The 14736-nt window shown below is 38.2% G+C and overlaps 1 protein-coding gene across 5 annotated transcripts in view; it reads right to left on the reverse strand.

Annotated features, from left to right (window-relative positions):
- OSBPL9 (oxysterol binding protein like 9) overlaps window positions 1-14736 on the reverse strand; it is a 164439-nt gene that overhangs the window by 64348 nt on the left and 85355 nt on the right. For all 5 annotated transcript variants that reach the window (XM_055585927.1, XM_055585926.1, XM_055585925.1 and 2 more), the window contains one exon: window positions 10160-10236. In XM_055585927.1, coding sequence (XP_055441902.1) covers window positions 10160-10236 — 77 coding nt within the window. The remainder of the gene's footprint in view (window positions 1-10159; window positions 10237-14736) is intronic.

Raw genomic sequence — 14736 nt, forward strand, 5'->3', positions numbered from 1 at the left:
CTTTCATTAATTAGTGTCATCAGATGTCTACTAAATGCCTCTTAACCGGCTAAAAAGATGGAATTAAGAAGCTTAGCAGCCCCTCCGGCCTCTCTCAAGGAGTGAAGTTGGCTGCAAATACATGAAAAGATACCACAACCTAAATACAAGTTTAGAGTAACTATTGGAAATTCAACATAGGTGTCGAAAGGAGAGAGGCTTCAGTTGTCTTCTTCCATCCTCAGACTATCCTAATTGTAAATCACAGTTACCCACAAAACAACAGGAACAATACTAAAAGAAAAGAACAAAGGAAAGATAGAAGGAAAGAGAGAAGCTACAAGGGATCCTCCAGATGAATTTTCATTAATCAGAATGGAAGGAAAAACAGAATAAATATTTATGAATACCTTCCATCTCAAAGGAGAAGGCAATGGCAACCCACTCCAGTACTCTTGCCTGGCAAATCCCATGGACGGAGGAGCCTGGTGGGCTGCAGTCCATGGGGTCACTAGGAGTTGGACACAACTGAGTGACTTCACTTTTACTTTTCACTTTCATGCACTGGAGAAGGCAATGGCAACCCACTCCACCATCTCAAAAGTAATAATATGTTGGAGATATGATAATACCTTAGCACAACTACTTTATTAAGGTTTTATATATACCTTTAAGGAGAAGGGAAAAGATACTCCAGTATTCTGGCCTGGAGAATTCCACAGATTGTACAGTCCATGAGTCACAAAGAGTCTGACACAATTGAGCGACTTTCACTTTCACTTTCTAAAGATCAGGTAGTTTAAAAGAGGTTTAAAAGACAGATTACACAGAATGGAACCAGGGATGATTTCTACATAGAGCATCAAGTACATGCAGGGACAGGCGGTAGAAATTTAGGGTGGGATATAATCGAACAGATAGTGAAATCCCTTAAAAAGAATTTTCATTTCATTCTACAGGCAAATGCAAACCACTAAAGGTTTCTCACAGTTACGGAGGCCTTAAGATCATTAATTACAGATGTTCAGTTCATAGGATGAAGAAAGGAATAGATTCAGGAATATTAGGAGGGCACTAGAAACAGAGTTAGTCAGATGTAAGAAAAATGATAGTCAACGTGAGCACAGGAGTGTAAGTAATTCTATTAAAAAGAGAGGAGAGGAAAAAAAGAAGAAAAAAAGTCCCCAGGCTTGGCAAGTTAGAAGTTATTACCTGAAAAAACCTCAACTTTCAAACCTCAATGGATCGGACTATAATGTGGATATTAAGAAACATAAAAAATGGATAAAGAGATGGATTTGAGGAGAAAAGAGCTGATAAGACACTTTTAGCCTTGTTGAGGTTGAATTTCAGAAGATATCTACTAGGCAAAATCCACGAGGAAAGAATTGAGGACTTAAGGGAGAAGCTAAACAGCAAAAGAGATATAAAGATGGGGGAAGGGAAGAAAGTCATCTACACAGAAGTTTCAACTGAATTCATGGAAATAGTGGGGACTGCTGGAGGGTAAATAAGGTCATAGTCTAAAGGAACTATCATGTAGTCAAGATTATGGGGATATTATTAACTTGAAAGAGAGAATATTTTTTTGCTTTGAAACATGCAAAGCATAGAAAGAAAAAATTAGGTGCAGTCACTTATAACTATTGAAGAAGTAGTGAGATCTTTTCTATAAGAAGGGAGTGGACTATATTAGATACTAAACAGTAATTTTAAAAAGACCCACTGTGGGAATTTAACTGGCAATCAAAAAGAAATGAATAAAACGACAAATATTTATAGAAATTTGATTAAAGTTAGACAAAATTTAAAGTGACAGATAAAGCCATCCTGATTTTGTGACCTCCAAATAGAAGCAGAGAAATATAACAGCTGGGGGCACTGGGGAATAGAAATCAGAATGGCATCACTTCAGTTCAGTCGCTCAGTCGTCTTCGACTCTTTGCGACCCCATGTACTACAGCATGACTGGGCTCCCTGCTCATCACCAACTCCTGGAGTTTACTCAAACTCATGTCCATCCAGTTGGTGATGCCATCCAACCATCTCATCCTCTGTTGTCCCCTTCTCCTTCTGCCCTCAATCCTTCCCAGCATCAGGGTCTATTCAAATAGGTCAGTTCTTCGCATCAGGTGGCCAAAGTATTGGAGTTTCAGCTTCTGCATCAGTCCTTCCAATGAATATTCAGGACTGATTTCCCTTAGGATGGACTGGTTGGATCTCCTTGCAGTCCAAGGGACTCTCCAAGAGTGTTCTCTAACACCACAGTTCAAAAGCATCAATTTTTCGGTGCTCAGTTTTCTTTATAGTTCAACTCTCAAATCCATACATGACTACTGGAAAAACCATAGCTTTGACTAAACGGACCTTTGTTGGCAAAGTAATGTCTCTGATTTTGAATATGCTATCTAGGTTGGTTGTAACTATTCTTCCAAGGAGCAAGCGTCTTTTAAAATTTCACAGCTGCAGTCACCATCTGCAGTAAGTTTGAAGGCCCCCAAATTAAAATGTCACTGTTTCCATTATTTCCCCCTCTATTTGCCATGAAGTGATGGGACCGGATGCCATGATCTTAGTTTTCTCAATGTTGTGCTTTAAGCCTACTTTTTCACTCTCCTCTTTCACTTTAATCAAGAGGCTCTTTGAAGGCACTTTCATCAAGAGCCTTCACGAAGAAGGCTCTTCTCTTCTTCACTTTTCTGCCATAAGGGTGGTGTCATCTGCATATCTGAGGTTACTGATATTTCTCCCGGCAATCTTGATTCCACCTTATGTTTCATTCAGTCCAGCATTTCTCATGATGTACTCTGCATAGAAGTTAAATAAGCAGGGTGACAATATACAGCCTTGACGTACTCCTTTTCCTATTTGGAACCAGTCTGTTGTTCCATGTCCTGTTGCTTCCTGACCTGCATACAGATTTCTCAGGAAGCAGGTCAGGTGGTCTGGTATTCCCATCTCTTTCAGAATTTTCCACAGTTTGATGTGATCCACACAGTCAAAGGCTTAGGCATAGTCAATAAAGCAGAAATAGATGTTTTTCTGGGACTCTCACTTTTTCGATGATCCAACGGATGTTGGCAATTTGATCTCTGGTTCCTCTGCCTTTTCTAAATACAGTTTGAACATCTGGAGGTTCATGGTTCACGTATTGCTGAAGCCTGGCTTGGAGAATTTTGAGCATTAGTTTGCTAGCATGTAAGATGAGTGCAATTGTGCAGTAGTTTGAGCATTCTTTGGCATTGCCTTTCTTTGGGATTGGAAAGAAAACTGACCTTTTCCAGTCCTGTGGCCACTGCCGAGTCTTCCAAATTTGCTGGCATATTGAGTGCAGCACTTTCACAACATCATCTTTTAGGATTTGAAATACCTCAGTTGGAATTCCATCACCTCCACTAGCTTTGTTTGTGGTGATGCTTTCTAAGGCCCACTTGACTTCACATTCCAGGATGTCTGGCTCTAGGTGAATGATCACACTATCATGATTATCTGGGTCATGAAGATCTTTTTTTGTCCACTTCTTCCATGTATTCTTGCCACCTCTTAATATCTTCTGCTTCTGTTAGGTCCATACCATTTCTGTTCTTTATTGTGCCCCTCTTTGCATGAAATGTTCCCTTGATATCTCTAATTTTCTTGAAGAGATCTCTAGTGTTTCCCATTCTACTGTTTTCCTCTATTTCTTTTCATTGATCACTGAGGAAGCCTTTCTTCTCTCTCCTTGCTATTCTTTGGAACTCTGCATTCAAATGGGTATGTCTTTCCTTTTCTCCTTTGCCTTTTGCTTCTCTTCTTTTCACAGCTGTTTTAACAGTGCAAAATATCCAGGGACAAGAGATTTTAAGGGTAATACCAAAATCTACGTTGAAGAAACAGACCATCATATCTACATGGGAGAGTGAGATAAGCAAAACTAGGAAGGTGTGAAATGGCCAGGAAAAATGGAGAAGTAGAGCTCAGACCAAAATGAGAGAAGAAAAGTCCAGAAGAAGTAAAGTGCTAGAAGGGGATGAAGTAAGAAAACTGTGGACAAATAGAAAACACTTTTAAATTCAGTATTTTGGAGATAGTGAAGCTTTTAGTAATGACAAGGCCACAGCAGTATAATTTAATAGCTAAATTAAAGTTCACTGAAAAAGGAAGACATATAAATACCTTCTCCAACACCCATTTGGACGAGCACTTCATGAGTCCCTAACTCATGGAGGTGTAACAATATGTTAGACATCTCAAAGAATATGATACACAGCAATGTAAAAGCAGTCTATACATCATGTGTTTATTCATTAATTCCTTCATCAATTCTTTCTTTAATTAACATTTATCAAGCACCATTTAGAATGCCAAGTACTGGGGGGGGGGGAATGGTAAAAGCAGCTGTAGCTTTTGTCCTATATTCTTTCCTTGTGGATTTTGACAGTTGGATGTCTCCCTGAAATTCAACCTCGGCAAGACTAAAATTGCTTATCAACTCTTTCTCCTCAAACCCATGTCTTCATCCAGTTTTTCTGTTTCTGTTAATGACAGCATTATAGTCTGAGCTGCTGAGGTTTGAAAGTTGAGTATTAGTAATCGCTTAAAAATTATTTCCGTTTTTTAGTCACTAAGTTGTGTCCAACTTTTTTACAACCCCATGGACTGTGGCCCATGAAGTTCCTCTGTCCATGGGATTTCCCAGGCAAGAATACTGGAGTTGGTTGCCAGTTCCTTCTTCAGGGGATCTTCCTGACCCAGGGATCGAACCTGCATCTCTTACATTGGCTGGCGGATTCTTTACCACTAAGCCACGTGGGAAGTTTTTTTTTGTTTTTTACCAACTTCTTACTATAGCCAGGCATTATTTCAATAAATTTGCATTTAGCTCATTTAATAATCAAAACAGCACTGAAGAATAGGTTTTATTATCCTCTTTTTATACATGAGGACACTGGAACTCAGAGTGATGCAGAAACCAAGTCATTATGCCTCCAAAGTCAAGTCTTTCACCATACTTCACCATCTTTGGAAAGAATCTCTTTACCTTTTTTGCCAGAATAATTAACATTTAATTACATATCTCTAAATGTCCTATTTCCTGTGTGTATTAACTTTAGAAAAAATATATAAATAAATTATTACATTCATGTATTTAAATATCAGTATTTAAGACTTCCCAAAGTTATCCCTTTCATTTTGTTATTCCAAAAGACAGGTAAGCGCTCTTCTTAGTAAAAGCTCATGTATTCCAAAATTGGATAAAAGTAGGTACCTTAAGGAGTCTGCATCATATCTGATGAGGTGGGAATTATATATACTTAAAGGATAACAAGAAGAATATCATAAGAACTCAGTAAACCATGCAATAAGTATGACATTCAAAGAAGAGATCACTGAGTTTGGTGGCTGAGGGAGGAGGGGTTGGTTGGGAGAGGCTCCACAGAAGAGGTCAGTTCTGAAGTGGACTTTGAAGAAAGAGGCAGAACACAGAGGCAGAGTGGAGGGAGATGGTATTACAGGCAGACAGAATATCACATATAGGAATGTAGAGATCAGAAATGAAAAGATGGGTTCAGAGGAAAGCAAGTAAGCAGCAGCACTTTAGTAGATTTATGTAGGGGCAGCACTCTAGTAGGTTTATAGAAGTGTCTAGAAGAAAATAGATCACACAGAGACTTGAATATCAGTCTAACCAACTGTGGAGGGAATATTATCTGCCACTTACAGTCTAATCTGATTCCTAAAATACTTGTCTTTTTATTGGATCATAAATTTCCTAAAACGATGCTACTCATTTATACAACTGTCTAAATTGAAAACTCAGATGACCATTATATCTACTACTATGGGCAGGAGTACTTTAGAAGAAATGGAGTAGCCATCATAGTCAACAAAAGAGTCCGAAATGCAGTACTTAGATGCAATCTCAAAAACGACAGAATGATCTCTGTTCGTTTCCAAGGCAAATCATTCAATATTACATTAATCCAAGTCTATGCCCCGACCAGTAAAGCTGAAGAAGCTGAACTTGAACTGTTCTATAAAGACCTACAAGACCTTCTAGAACTAACACCCCAAAAAGATGTCCTTTTCATTACAGGGGACGCGAATGCAAAAGTAGGAAGTCAAGAAACACCTGGAGTAACAGGCATATTTGGCCTTGGAGGACAGAATGAAGCAGGGCAAAGGCTAACAGAGTTTTGCCAAGAGAACACACTGATCATATAAAACACCCTCTTCCAACAACACAAGAGAAGACTCTACACATGGACATCACCAGATGGTCAATACCGAAATCAGATTGATTATATTCTTTGCAGCCAAAGATGGAGAAGCTCTATACAGTCAGCAAAAACAAGACCAGGAGCTGACTGTGGCTCAGATCATGAACTCCTTATTGCCAAATTCAGACTTAAATTGAAGACAGTAGGGAAAACACTAGACCATTTAGGTATGACCTAAATCAAATCCCTTATGATTATACAATGGAAGTGATAAATAGATTTGAGGGACTAGATCTGATAGAGTGCCTGATGAACTATGGACAGAGGTTCATGACACTGTACAGGAGACAGGGATCAAGACCATCCCCAAGAAAAAGAAGTGTAAAAAGGCAAAATGGCTGTCTGAGAAGGCCTTACAAATGGGGAGGGAGGAGGGAGGAGGGTTCAGGATGGGGAACACATGTATACCTGTGGTGGATTCATTTTGATATTTGGCAAAACTAATACAGTTATGTAAAGTTTAAAAATAAAATAAAATTAAAAAAAAAAAAAACCAAATAGCTGTGAAAGGAAGAGAAGAGAAAAGCAAAGGAGAAAAGGAAAGATATACCCATTTGAATGCAGAGTTCCAAAGAATAGCAAGGAGAGATAAGAAAGCCTTCCTCAGCAATCAATGCAAACAGAGGAAAACAACAGAATGGGAAAGTCTAGAGATCTCTTCAAGAAAATAGGAGATATCTAGGGAACATTATATGCAAAGATGGACTCAATAAAGAACAGAAATGGTATGGACCTAACAGAAGCAGAAGATATTAAGACGAGGTGGCAAGAATACACAGAGGAACTGTACAAAAAAAAAAGCTTCACGACCCAGATAATCACAATGGTGTGATCACTCACCTTGAGCCAGACATCCTGGAATGTGAAGTCAAGTGGGCCTTAGGAAGCATCACTACGAACAAAGCTAGTGGAGGTGATGGAATTCCAACTGAGGTATTTCAAATTCTAAAAGATGATGTTGTGAAAGTGCTGCACTCAATATGCCAGCAAATTTGAAAAATGCAGCAGTGGCCACAGGACTGGAAAAGGTCAGTTTTCGTTCCAATCCCAAAAATGGCAATGCCGAAGAATGCTCAAACTACAACACAATTGCACTCATCTCACATGCTAGGAAAGTAATGCTTGAAATTCTCCAAGCCAGGCTTCAGCAATACATGAACCATGAACTTTCAGGTGTTCAAGCTGGTTTTAGAAAAGGCAGAGGAACCAGAGATCAAATTGCCAACATACTCTGGATCATAGAAAAAGCAAGAGAGTTCCAGAAAAACATCTATTTCTGCTTTATTGACTATGCCAAAGCCTTTGACTGTGTGGATCACAATAAACTGTGGAAAATTCTGAAAGAGATGAGAATACCAGACCACCTGATCTGCCTCTTGAGAAACCTGTATGCAGGTCAGGAAGCAACAGTTAGAACTGGACATGGAACAACAGGCTGGTTCCAAGTAAGAAAAGGAGTACATCAAGGCTGTATATTGTCACTCTGCTTATTTAACTTCTATGCAGAGTACATCATGAGAAATGCTGGGCTGGAAGAAGCACAAGCTGGAATCAAGGTTGCTGGGAGAAATATCAATAACCTCAGATATGCAGGTGACACCACCCTTATGGCAGAAAGTGAAGAAGAACTAAAGAACCTCTTGATGAAAATGAAAGAGGAGAGTGAAAAAGTTGGCTTAAAGCTCAACATTCGGAAAACTAAGATCATGGCATCTGATCCCATCACTTCATGGGAAACAGATGGGGAAGAAATGAAAATAGTGGCTGACTTTATTTTTTGGGGCTCCAAAATCACTGCAGATGGTGATTGCAGCCATGAAATTTAAAGATGCTTACTCATTGGAAGGAAAGTTATGACCAAGCTAGACAGCATATTCAAAAGCAGAGACATTACTTTGCCAACAAAGGTCCGTCTAGTCAAGGCTACAGTTTCTCCAGTAGTCATGTATGGATGTGATAGTTGAACTATAAAGAAAGCTGAGCACCGAAGAATCGATGCTTTTGAACTGTGGTATTGCAGAAGACTCTTGAGAGTCCCTTGAACAGCAAGGAGATCCAACCAGTCCATCCTAAAGGAAATAAGTCATGGGTGTTTTTTCAAAGGTCTGATGTTGAAGCTGAAACTCCAATACTTTGGCCACCTGATGCGAAGTACTGACTCATTTGAAAAGACCCTGATGCTGGGAAATATTGAGGGCATGAGGAGAAGGGGATGACAGAGGATGAGATGGTTGGATGGCATCACCAACTCAATGGACATGAGTTTGGGTGAACTCTTGGTGTTGGTGATGGACAGGGAGGCCTGGCATGCTGCAGTTCATGGGTTCACAAAGAGTCAGACACGACTGAGGACTGAACTGAACTGAACTTGAAAAGAAATTTATGAAGGAATTCATAGAATTTCTTCATAGTACACCCAAGCCAGATGTGCTTATAAAGTTGCTTTTAAAAAGTATAGCTCACTCACAGAGTAACTTTAGAGAGCTCTGATTTCAACTCCATATTCATTTCCTACAGTTTCTTAATAGCCATATCCTCACATATTATTTTAAATCATCTATTTGAACAACTTTCAAAGTGATGGGAAGTTCGCTGTCTTATAAGACCTGGGATGTCCTAAACTAACTGGTCTAAGTAAGCCAATTCCTGGTATGTGCATGCTTGCTTAAGTTGCTTCTGTCGTGTCTGACTCTTTGCAACCCCATGGACCATAGCCCTCCATGCTCCTCTGTCCATGGGATTCTCCAGGCAAGAATACTGGAGTGGATTGCCGTGCCCTCCTCTAGGGGATCTTCCCAACCCAGGGATCAAACCCATGTCTCTTATATCTCCTGCATTGGTAGGTGGGTTCTTTACCACCAGCACCCCCTGGGAAGCCCCCATTCCTGATATAGGACAAATTAAGTAGACAAAGGATTACAAAACATCAGTTTTCTATGATTCAGTCCTATAAATCCAAATAATCAAAACAAAATCCTCTATATATACTACAATATAACCTCTTTCAATGGAGAACAAACACTGAAAACCATCTTTAGTATGGTAGATTAGACATTTATTGTTTTTGTCACCTAGCATCTTTTTTCCCCCATTCTGACTCTGCCTGGGGACAGCGAGGACCACCTTCTCCCCTAACTGCTACATGTTTCTGATGTAGAGGTAAATCCTATTACCAAGAGGTGGAACATATGACTGTGAAATTATGACTGGTTAGGACTGGGAAAGTGACTGAAGCTAAGGTATCAGCACTAATACTCTTAATCCAGAAAGAACAACAGCCTCCTATGGATCTGGAGTTCCACCGACGGGAGGCTGAAATTGCTGCTTCCATTTTACTACCACAAAGGGAGAATCTATCTAAAAATGAAGTCAACCCAGAATAACTTAGACAGAGAAACAGAGATGGGGATCTGGGTCCTCATGGCATTATTTAAATGCCTACTTCAAACCACACCCAAGTTAGATGTGTTTTTTCCTTAAACCAAGTTTGGATTTTTTTCTTTCACTTTCACCCCTAAGAGTACTACCCACAACAGTAACTGCCAAATCTTACAAAAAGAAAAGTAGGTCAACTTCTCAGCACTTTATCTATTATCATGCATTATTATATAATTTGGCTATACCAATAACCAACTTACATATTAAATTTAAAAAATGAGCCTGGCACATTTTAATTCTAACACAGCATTTCAGTTTCAACATTGCCTTGTACTGTTTTGTTTCTAGACAAAAATCAGTATTTTAAGCAGAAGAAAATGACTATAACTTTATATATATTATAATACTGTAAAGGCAAAAATAAACAACTCAGAAATTAAAAGTTTCCATTACGTCCTATTAGCTATTTAAAAAAAAAACAAAAACAGAAAACAAACAAAAAAACCTAGTGAACTATCCAGAAGCCATGTAAAGATTCTTACTTGAAGCTGAAGAGTATGTCGAAGAATAGTTTCTTCTAAGGCATGGATCCACTTCTCTCGCTCATCAGCATCACGAGCTGGAATAAAAGTTTATAAAAAGCAAAACCTTAATATCTACAATACAACTCCATAATTGGAAGCAAAAATTTTAAATCATGATGCTAAATAGAAAAGGTTTTTGGTTGTGCCATTTCCTTAACAGGTTTTATCTTTCTCAAATATGCAACCTAATTGCAGCAATTTATAACAAAGAGAACAACTCAAATATGCAACCTAATTGCAGCAATTTATAACAAAGAGAACAATTGCAGGCTACCTTCCCACTGGGAATAATTAGAAAAATTAAAATAATTTAAAATAACTGTTTTGAAAGCATCAGAAAATAGCAAGATAGTAAAGAATTAACAGGCCAAAATCTAGGAAAAGACAAACATCCAGCCTGGTATTTAAGGGCCACTGTCCTCCTAGAGGCATTGTACATTTCAAAAGAGGAGTTGTAGACTGAGCAACTTCTTAAAAGACTTGTTATTATATATGAGCAGGGGACATATATATGGGGACTCCATGTACTTTCTGCTCAATTTTTCTGGGAACCTAAAACTACTCTAAAAACATCTGTTGGATGTTTGTCAGGCCAAAAATCAGGAGAGCAAGGCCGACCAACAGTGGTGGCTCTGGCAAACAGCTCAGGTTTTGATTGGGACCTCAAAGGGCTGCACCTTGGGATTAAGAATAAAACAGGGACTTCTCTGGCAGTCCACTGGTTAAGACTTCACCTTCCAATGCCAAGGTGTGTGGGTTCAACCCCTGGTTAGAGAGCTAAGATCCCACATGCCTGGAGACTAAAAAACCAAAACATAAAACAGAAGCAATATTGTAACAAATTCGATACAGACTTTAAACATGGTCCACATCAAAAAAAAAAAAAAAAGACTAAAACAGAATTAAAACAGTTGCTCAGTCATGTGGATCATCCAGCAAAATCCTGAGGCCTGAAAGAAATTAAAACTACCCCAAGTTGTTACTGACTCTAAACATCCAGCTAGCAAAAGCAAATGAATATATTTTCTATAGAAAGATAACATCATATCAGCTTCCAAATTATTTTTATAAACAATTTTTAAATACAATGACTAGCACATAACCAAAGATAACCAAAGGTATACAAGGAGACAAAACCACACATAAATGAGAAATCAAATGATAGAAACAGATCAATAAGAGCTCCAGATATTTGAACAAACAGTCCCACAACTGAAAAGTAACTATGTTTTAATTCATTCAATAAAAGACTGGAAACTTTGACAGAGCCTTAGAAACTATTTTATAAATTATATGGGTTCTTTAAATAATTAAATATAAATTACAAAATTAAAAAAATTACAAAATTTTAATTACAAAATTAAAATAATAAGCAAAATTAAGAACTCAGTGAATGAGTCTGACAGCAGATTAAATCGGCTGAAGAGACAATGAGAGAACTGGAGGAGAGACCAAAAGAAACTCATCAGAACAAAAGATGAGTCAAAGAGAGAAAATATAGACGAAAGGGAGAGCAACACAGACAGTAAGAGGGTGTAATATGCATGTGATTGAAATGCCAAAAGAAGACAAAAGAGAGAAAGGACTAGAAGCACTACCTGATGAAGAATTTTTCAAAACAAGATGAAAGACATTAAGCCACGGATTTCAGAAGCCCAGGCTTCCCTGGTGGCTCAGACAGTAAAAGAATCTGCCTGTAATGTAGGAGACCCAGGTTTGATCCCTAGATGGAGAAGATTCCCTGGAGAAGGGTATGGCAACCCACTCCAGTATTCTTGCCTGGAGAATTCCATGGACAGAAGAGCCTGGAGGGCTACAGTCCACAGGGTCACAAAGAGTCAGATACGACTGAGTGACTAACACACACAAGAATTCTAAGCAGGCTGAATCAAAGAAAATCCACAGCTAGACCCATCCCAGCCAAAATTTACTACAAACCAAAGACAGAGGAAATATTTTTAAAATAGCTGGGGGTGAGATCTAAACAGTTTTGTAACTATTAGGTGAGGTCACAGAAAAAGTGTACTTTTGGTAGATCAAAAATATTCTATATTAAAATAATTGAAAAGTCATCCCATTAAGGAAACTCCAGACCCAGAAAGTTTTACCAGAGCACTGTGTCAGACATTTATGAAGAAAGAATGCCAATCAAACACAAAATATTCCAGAGAAAAGAAAAAGAAGAACACTCCCCAACTCTTTTAAGGTCAGAATAACTTTGATATTAACCTGACAAGACTATCATAAGAGAAAAAAATTTAAGGCAACATTTCTAATGCAAAAAGGATATACAAAAATTCTTTATAAAACTTAATATGTCAAATTGAAGTTGAGTTTATTCCAGAAATACAAGGTTGGTTGAGTATGGAAAAAAATCAAGCAACATTGAACAAGATAAAAATACATATGAATAAGGTTAATCACTGTAGCACTGTTTATAATTACAAAATACTGTAAAACAACCTAAATGCTTAGATAGAGGAAGATGCTTGAATAAACCATGGAGTACAATGCAAGTGTAAAAAAGAGAACAAGGAGGATCACTTTTGAGTGATTTGGAGTGCTTTTTCAGATGTATTATTCAATGAAAACAAAGAAGAAAGAAGGGGATATAAGAAAATATACTCACATCTGCTGGTTTGTGCAAAATAAATACAAGGAGGATGAACTATAAACTAATGAGATTGGTTACCTGCAAAGCACAGTGGGCAAGTATGGAAATCAGGAAAAACAGGAATGAGTTAGTAGGGGTTCAGAGGCAGCAATACTTCTCTGAATTTATCATTTTGTATATACTCAGACTCTTTAAAGCCACAGTAATATTTCACATTCGCCCCCCAGATAAATAATTTAAATCAACCAGGATGGGGAGAGGGAACCCAAAATACAATGTAATTCTGTGTATGTGCTCAGTCATGTCCAACTCTTTGGGATCTTCATGGACAATAGCCCACCAGGCTCCTCTGTCCATGGGATTATTCAGGCAAGAATACTGGAGTGGGTTGCAATTTTCCTCTCCAGGGGATCTCCCCAACCCAGGGATTCAGCCCATGTCTCCTGCATCTCCTGTATTGGCATGCAGATTCCTTACCACTGAGCTACCTGGGAAAATATAATATAAACAGTAATAAATTAACCTAACTGTATTACAAATGAATAAGACAACCACAATGAAGGGTACGAGGAAGAAAAAAGAAAAAATTAAGCCCAACTAACTTTGAAAACAGTATTCTAACTAGACAATGCAAGGCTAAACAGAAACAGAACCATACACAAATACTGTACAAAAAGTGCACAAGTACTATAAATCTGGTTTTCACAGGAGTATAGTTGAGCAATTCTGTAACTACAAACAAGTGAATATATTGTAGATAATGCCAACCCTGGTTTCTCAGTGTCTGAGGGAAAAAAATTACAAATGAGGAAAATGAGAAGGATAGAATGAGCCATATGGTATTAAGAATAGAAAAGGAGGTATCACTATGAACTCAGGGTTCTAGATAGGGAGACAGAAAGACAGGAAGTGCATGAAAAAGAATGGGGGCATGTCAAAAGGAGAAAGGAGCCAAACTGAAGGAGTTCCAAAAACCAAAGCCTAAAGAATATGAGTAGTATAATAACTGATAGTATTGAATTATAATCCAAAGAATAAAATAAATATCTAAGAGTACACTATTGATATAAATTACTTGAATAAATAGATGGGGAAGAAGGCACAGTTCTTTCTTCAGAAGAGTTACAATTCATAAGTATAGCATGAATGAAAGAAATGTTTAAATCACCTGTAGACAAATACAACATTAATAATTACTGAAGGCAGGACTGGCCAATGGCATACTAATAGCTAAAAACAGTGAGCAAAAGTTTGAGGAGAAAGAAGATATTAGCAGAGTCTCAAAGTATCTCTCCCAATATAGTTATTAACTATGAAGGGAAAATCAGTAATTTTATAATGGACAAGTCTGGCAGACACCACCTCAATCCAGTGATCAAGATTAATATCACCAGTAACAAATTTCTTGATATCATATACCACTCTCTCGATACGACCCACTGACAAGGAAACAGCATCACTTCTGTAGTATTCTTGCCAAAAACACATAATCTCACTCTAATCATGAGAAAATATCAGATAAACCCAAACTGAGAGGCATTCTACAAAATAACTAAAACTCACCAAAAATGTCAAAGTCACAAAAGATAAGAGGAGTAAGGAACTGTCATAACTAAAGGCAATATGGGATCTGAGACTGAACCCTGGAAGAGAAAGGGGGCATTAAAAGGGGAAAATCACATGAGCTCTGTGCTTTAGTTGAAAGTATTGTACCAAATGGGTAGAAAATTCAGCTCAGGACATCAGAGTCTGAAAAGGACAAGGAGGGCATACATCAAACCAAGAAACAACCTGGCATTGGGTATCAAAGCCAGCAGGATGAAGAGGAAAATTACACAATGGACAAGTCCAGCATGGGGAGTCAGAGCCCAAGATGGAGTCCACGCTGGGCAGGGGGATTGGGTCAGGCTGGTACAAGTGG

The sequence above is a fragment of the Bubalus kerabau genome, chromosome 6 (genome assembly GCF_029407905.1).
Source record: "Bubalus kerabau isolate K-KA32 ecotype Philippines breed swamp buffalo chromosome 6, PCC_UOA_SB_1v2, whole genome shotgun sequence".
Taxonomy (NCBI): domain Eukaryota; kingdom Metazoa; phylum Chordata; class Mammalia; order Artiodactyla; family Bovidae; genus Bubalus; species Bubalus kerabau.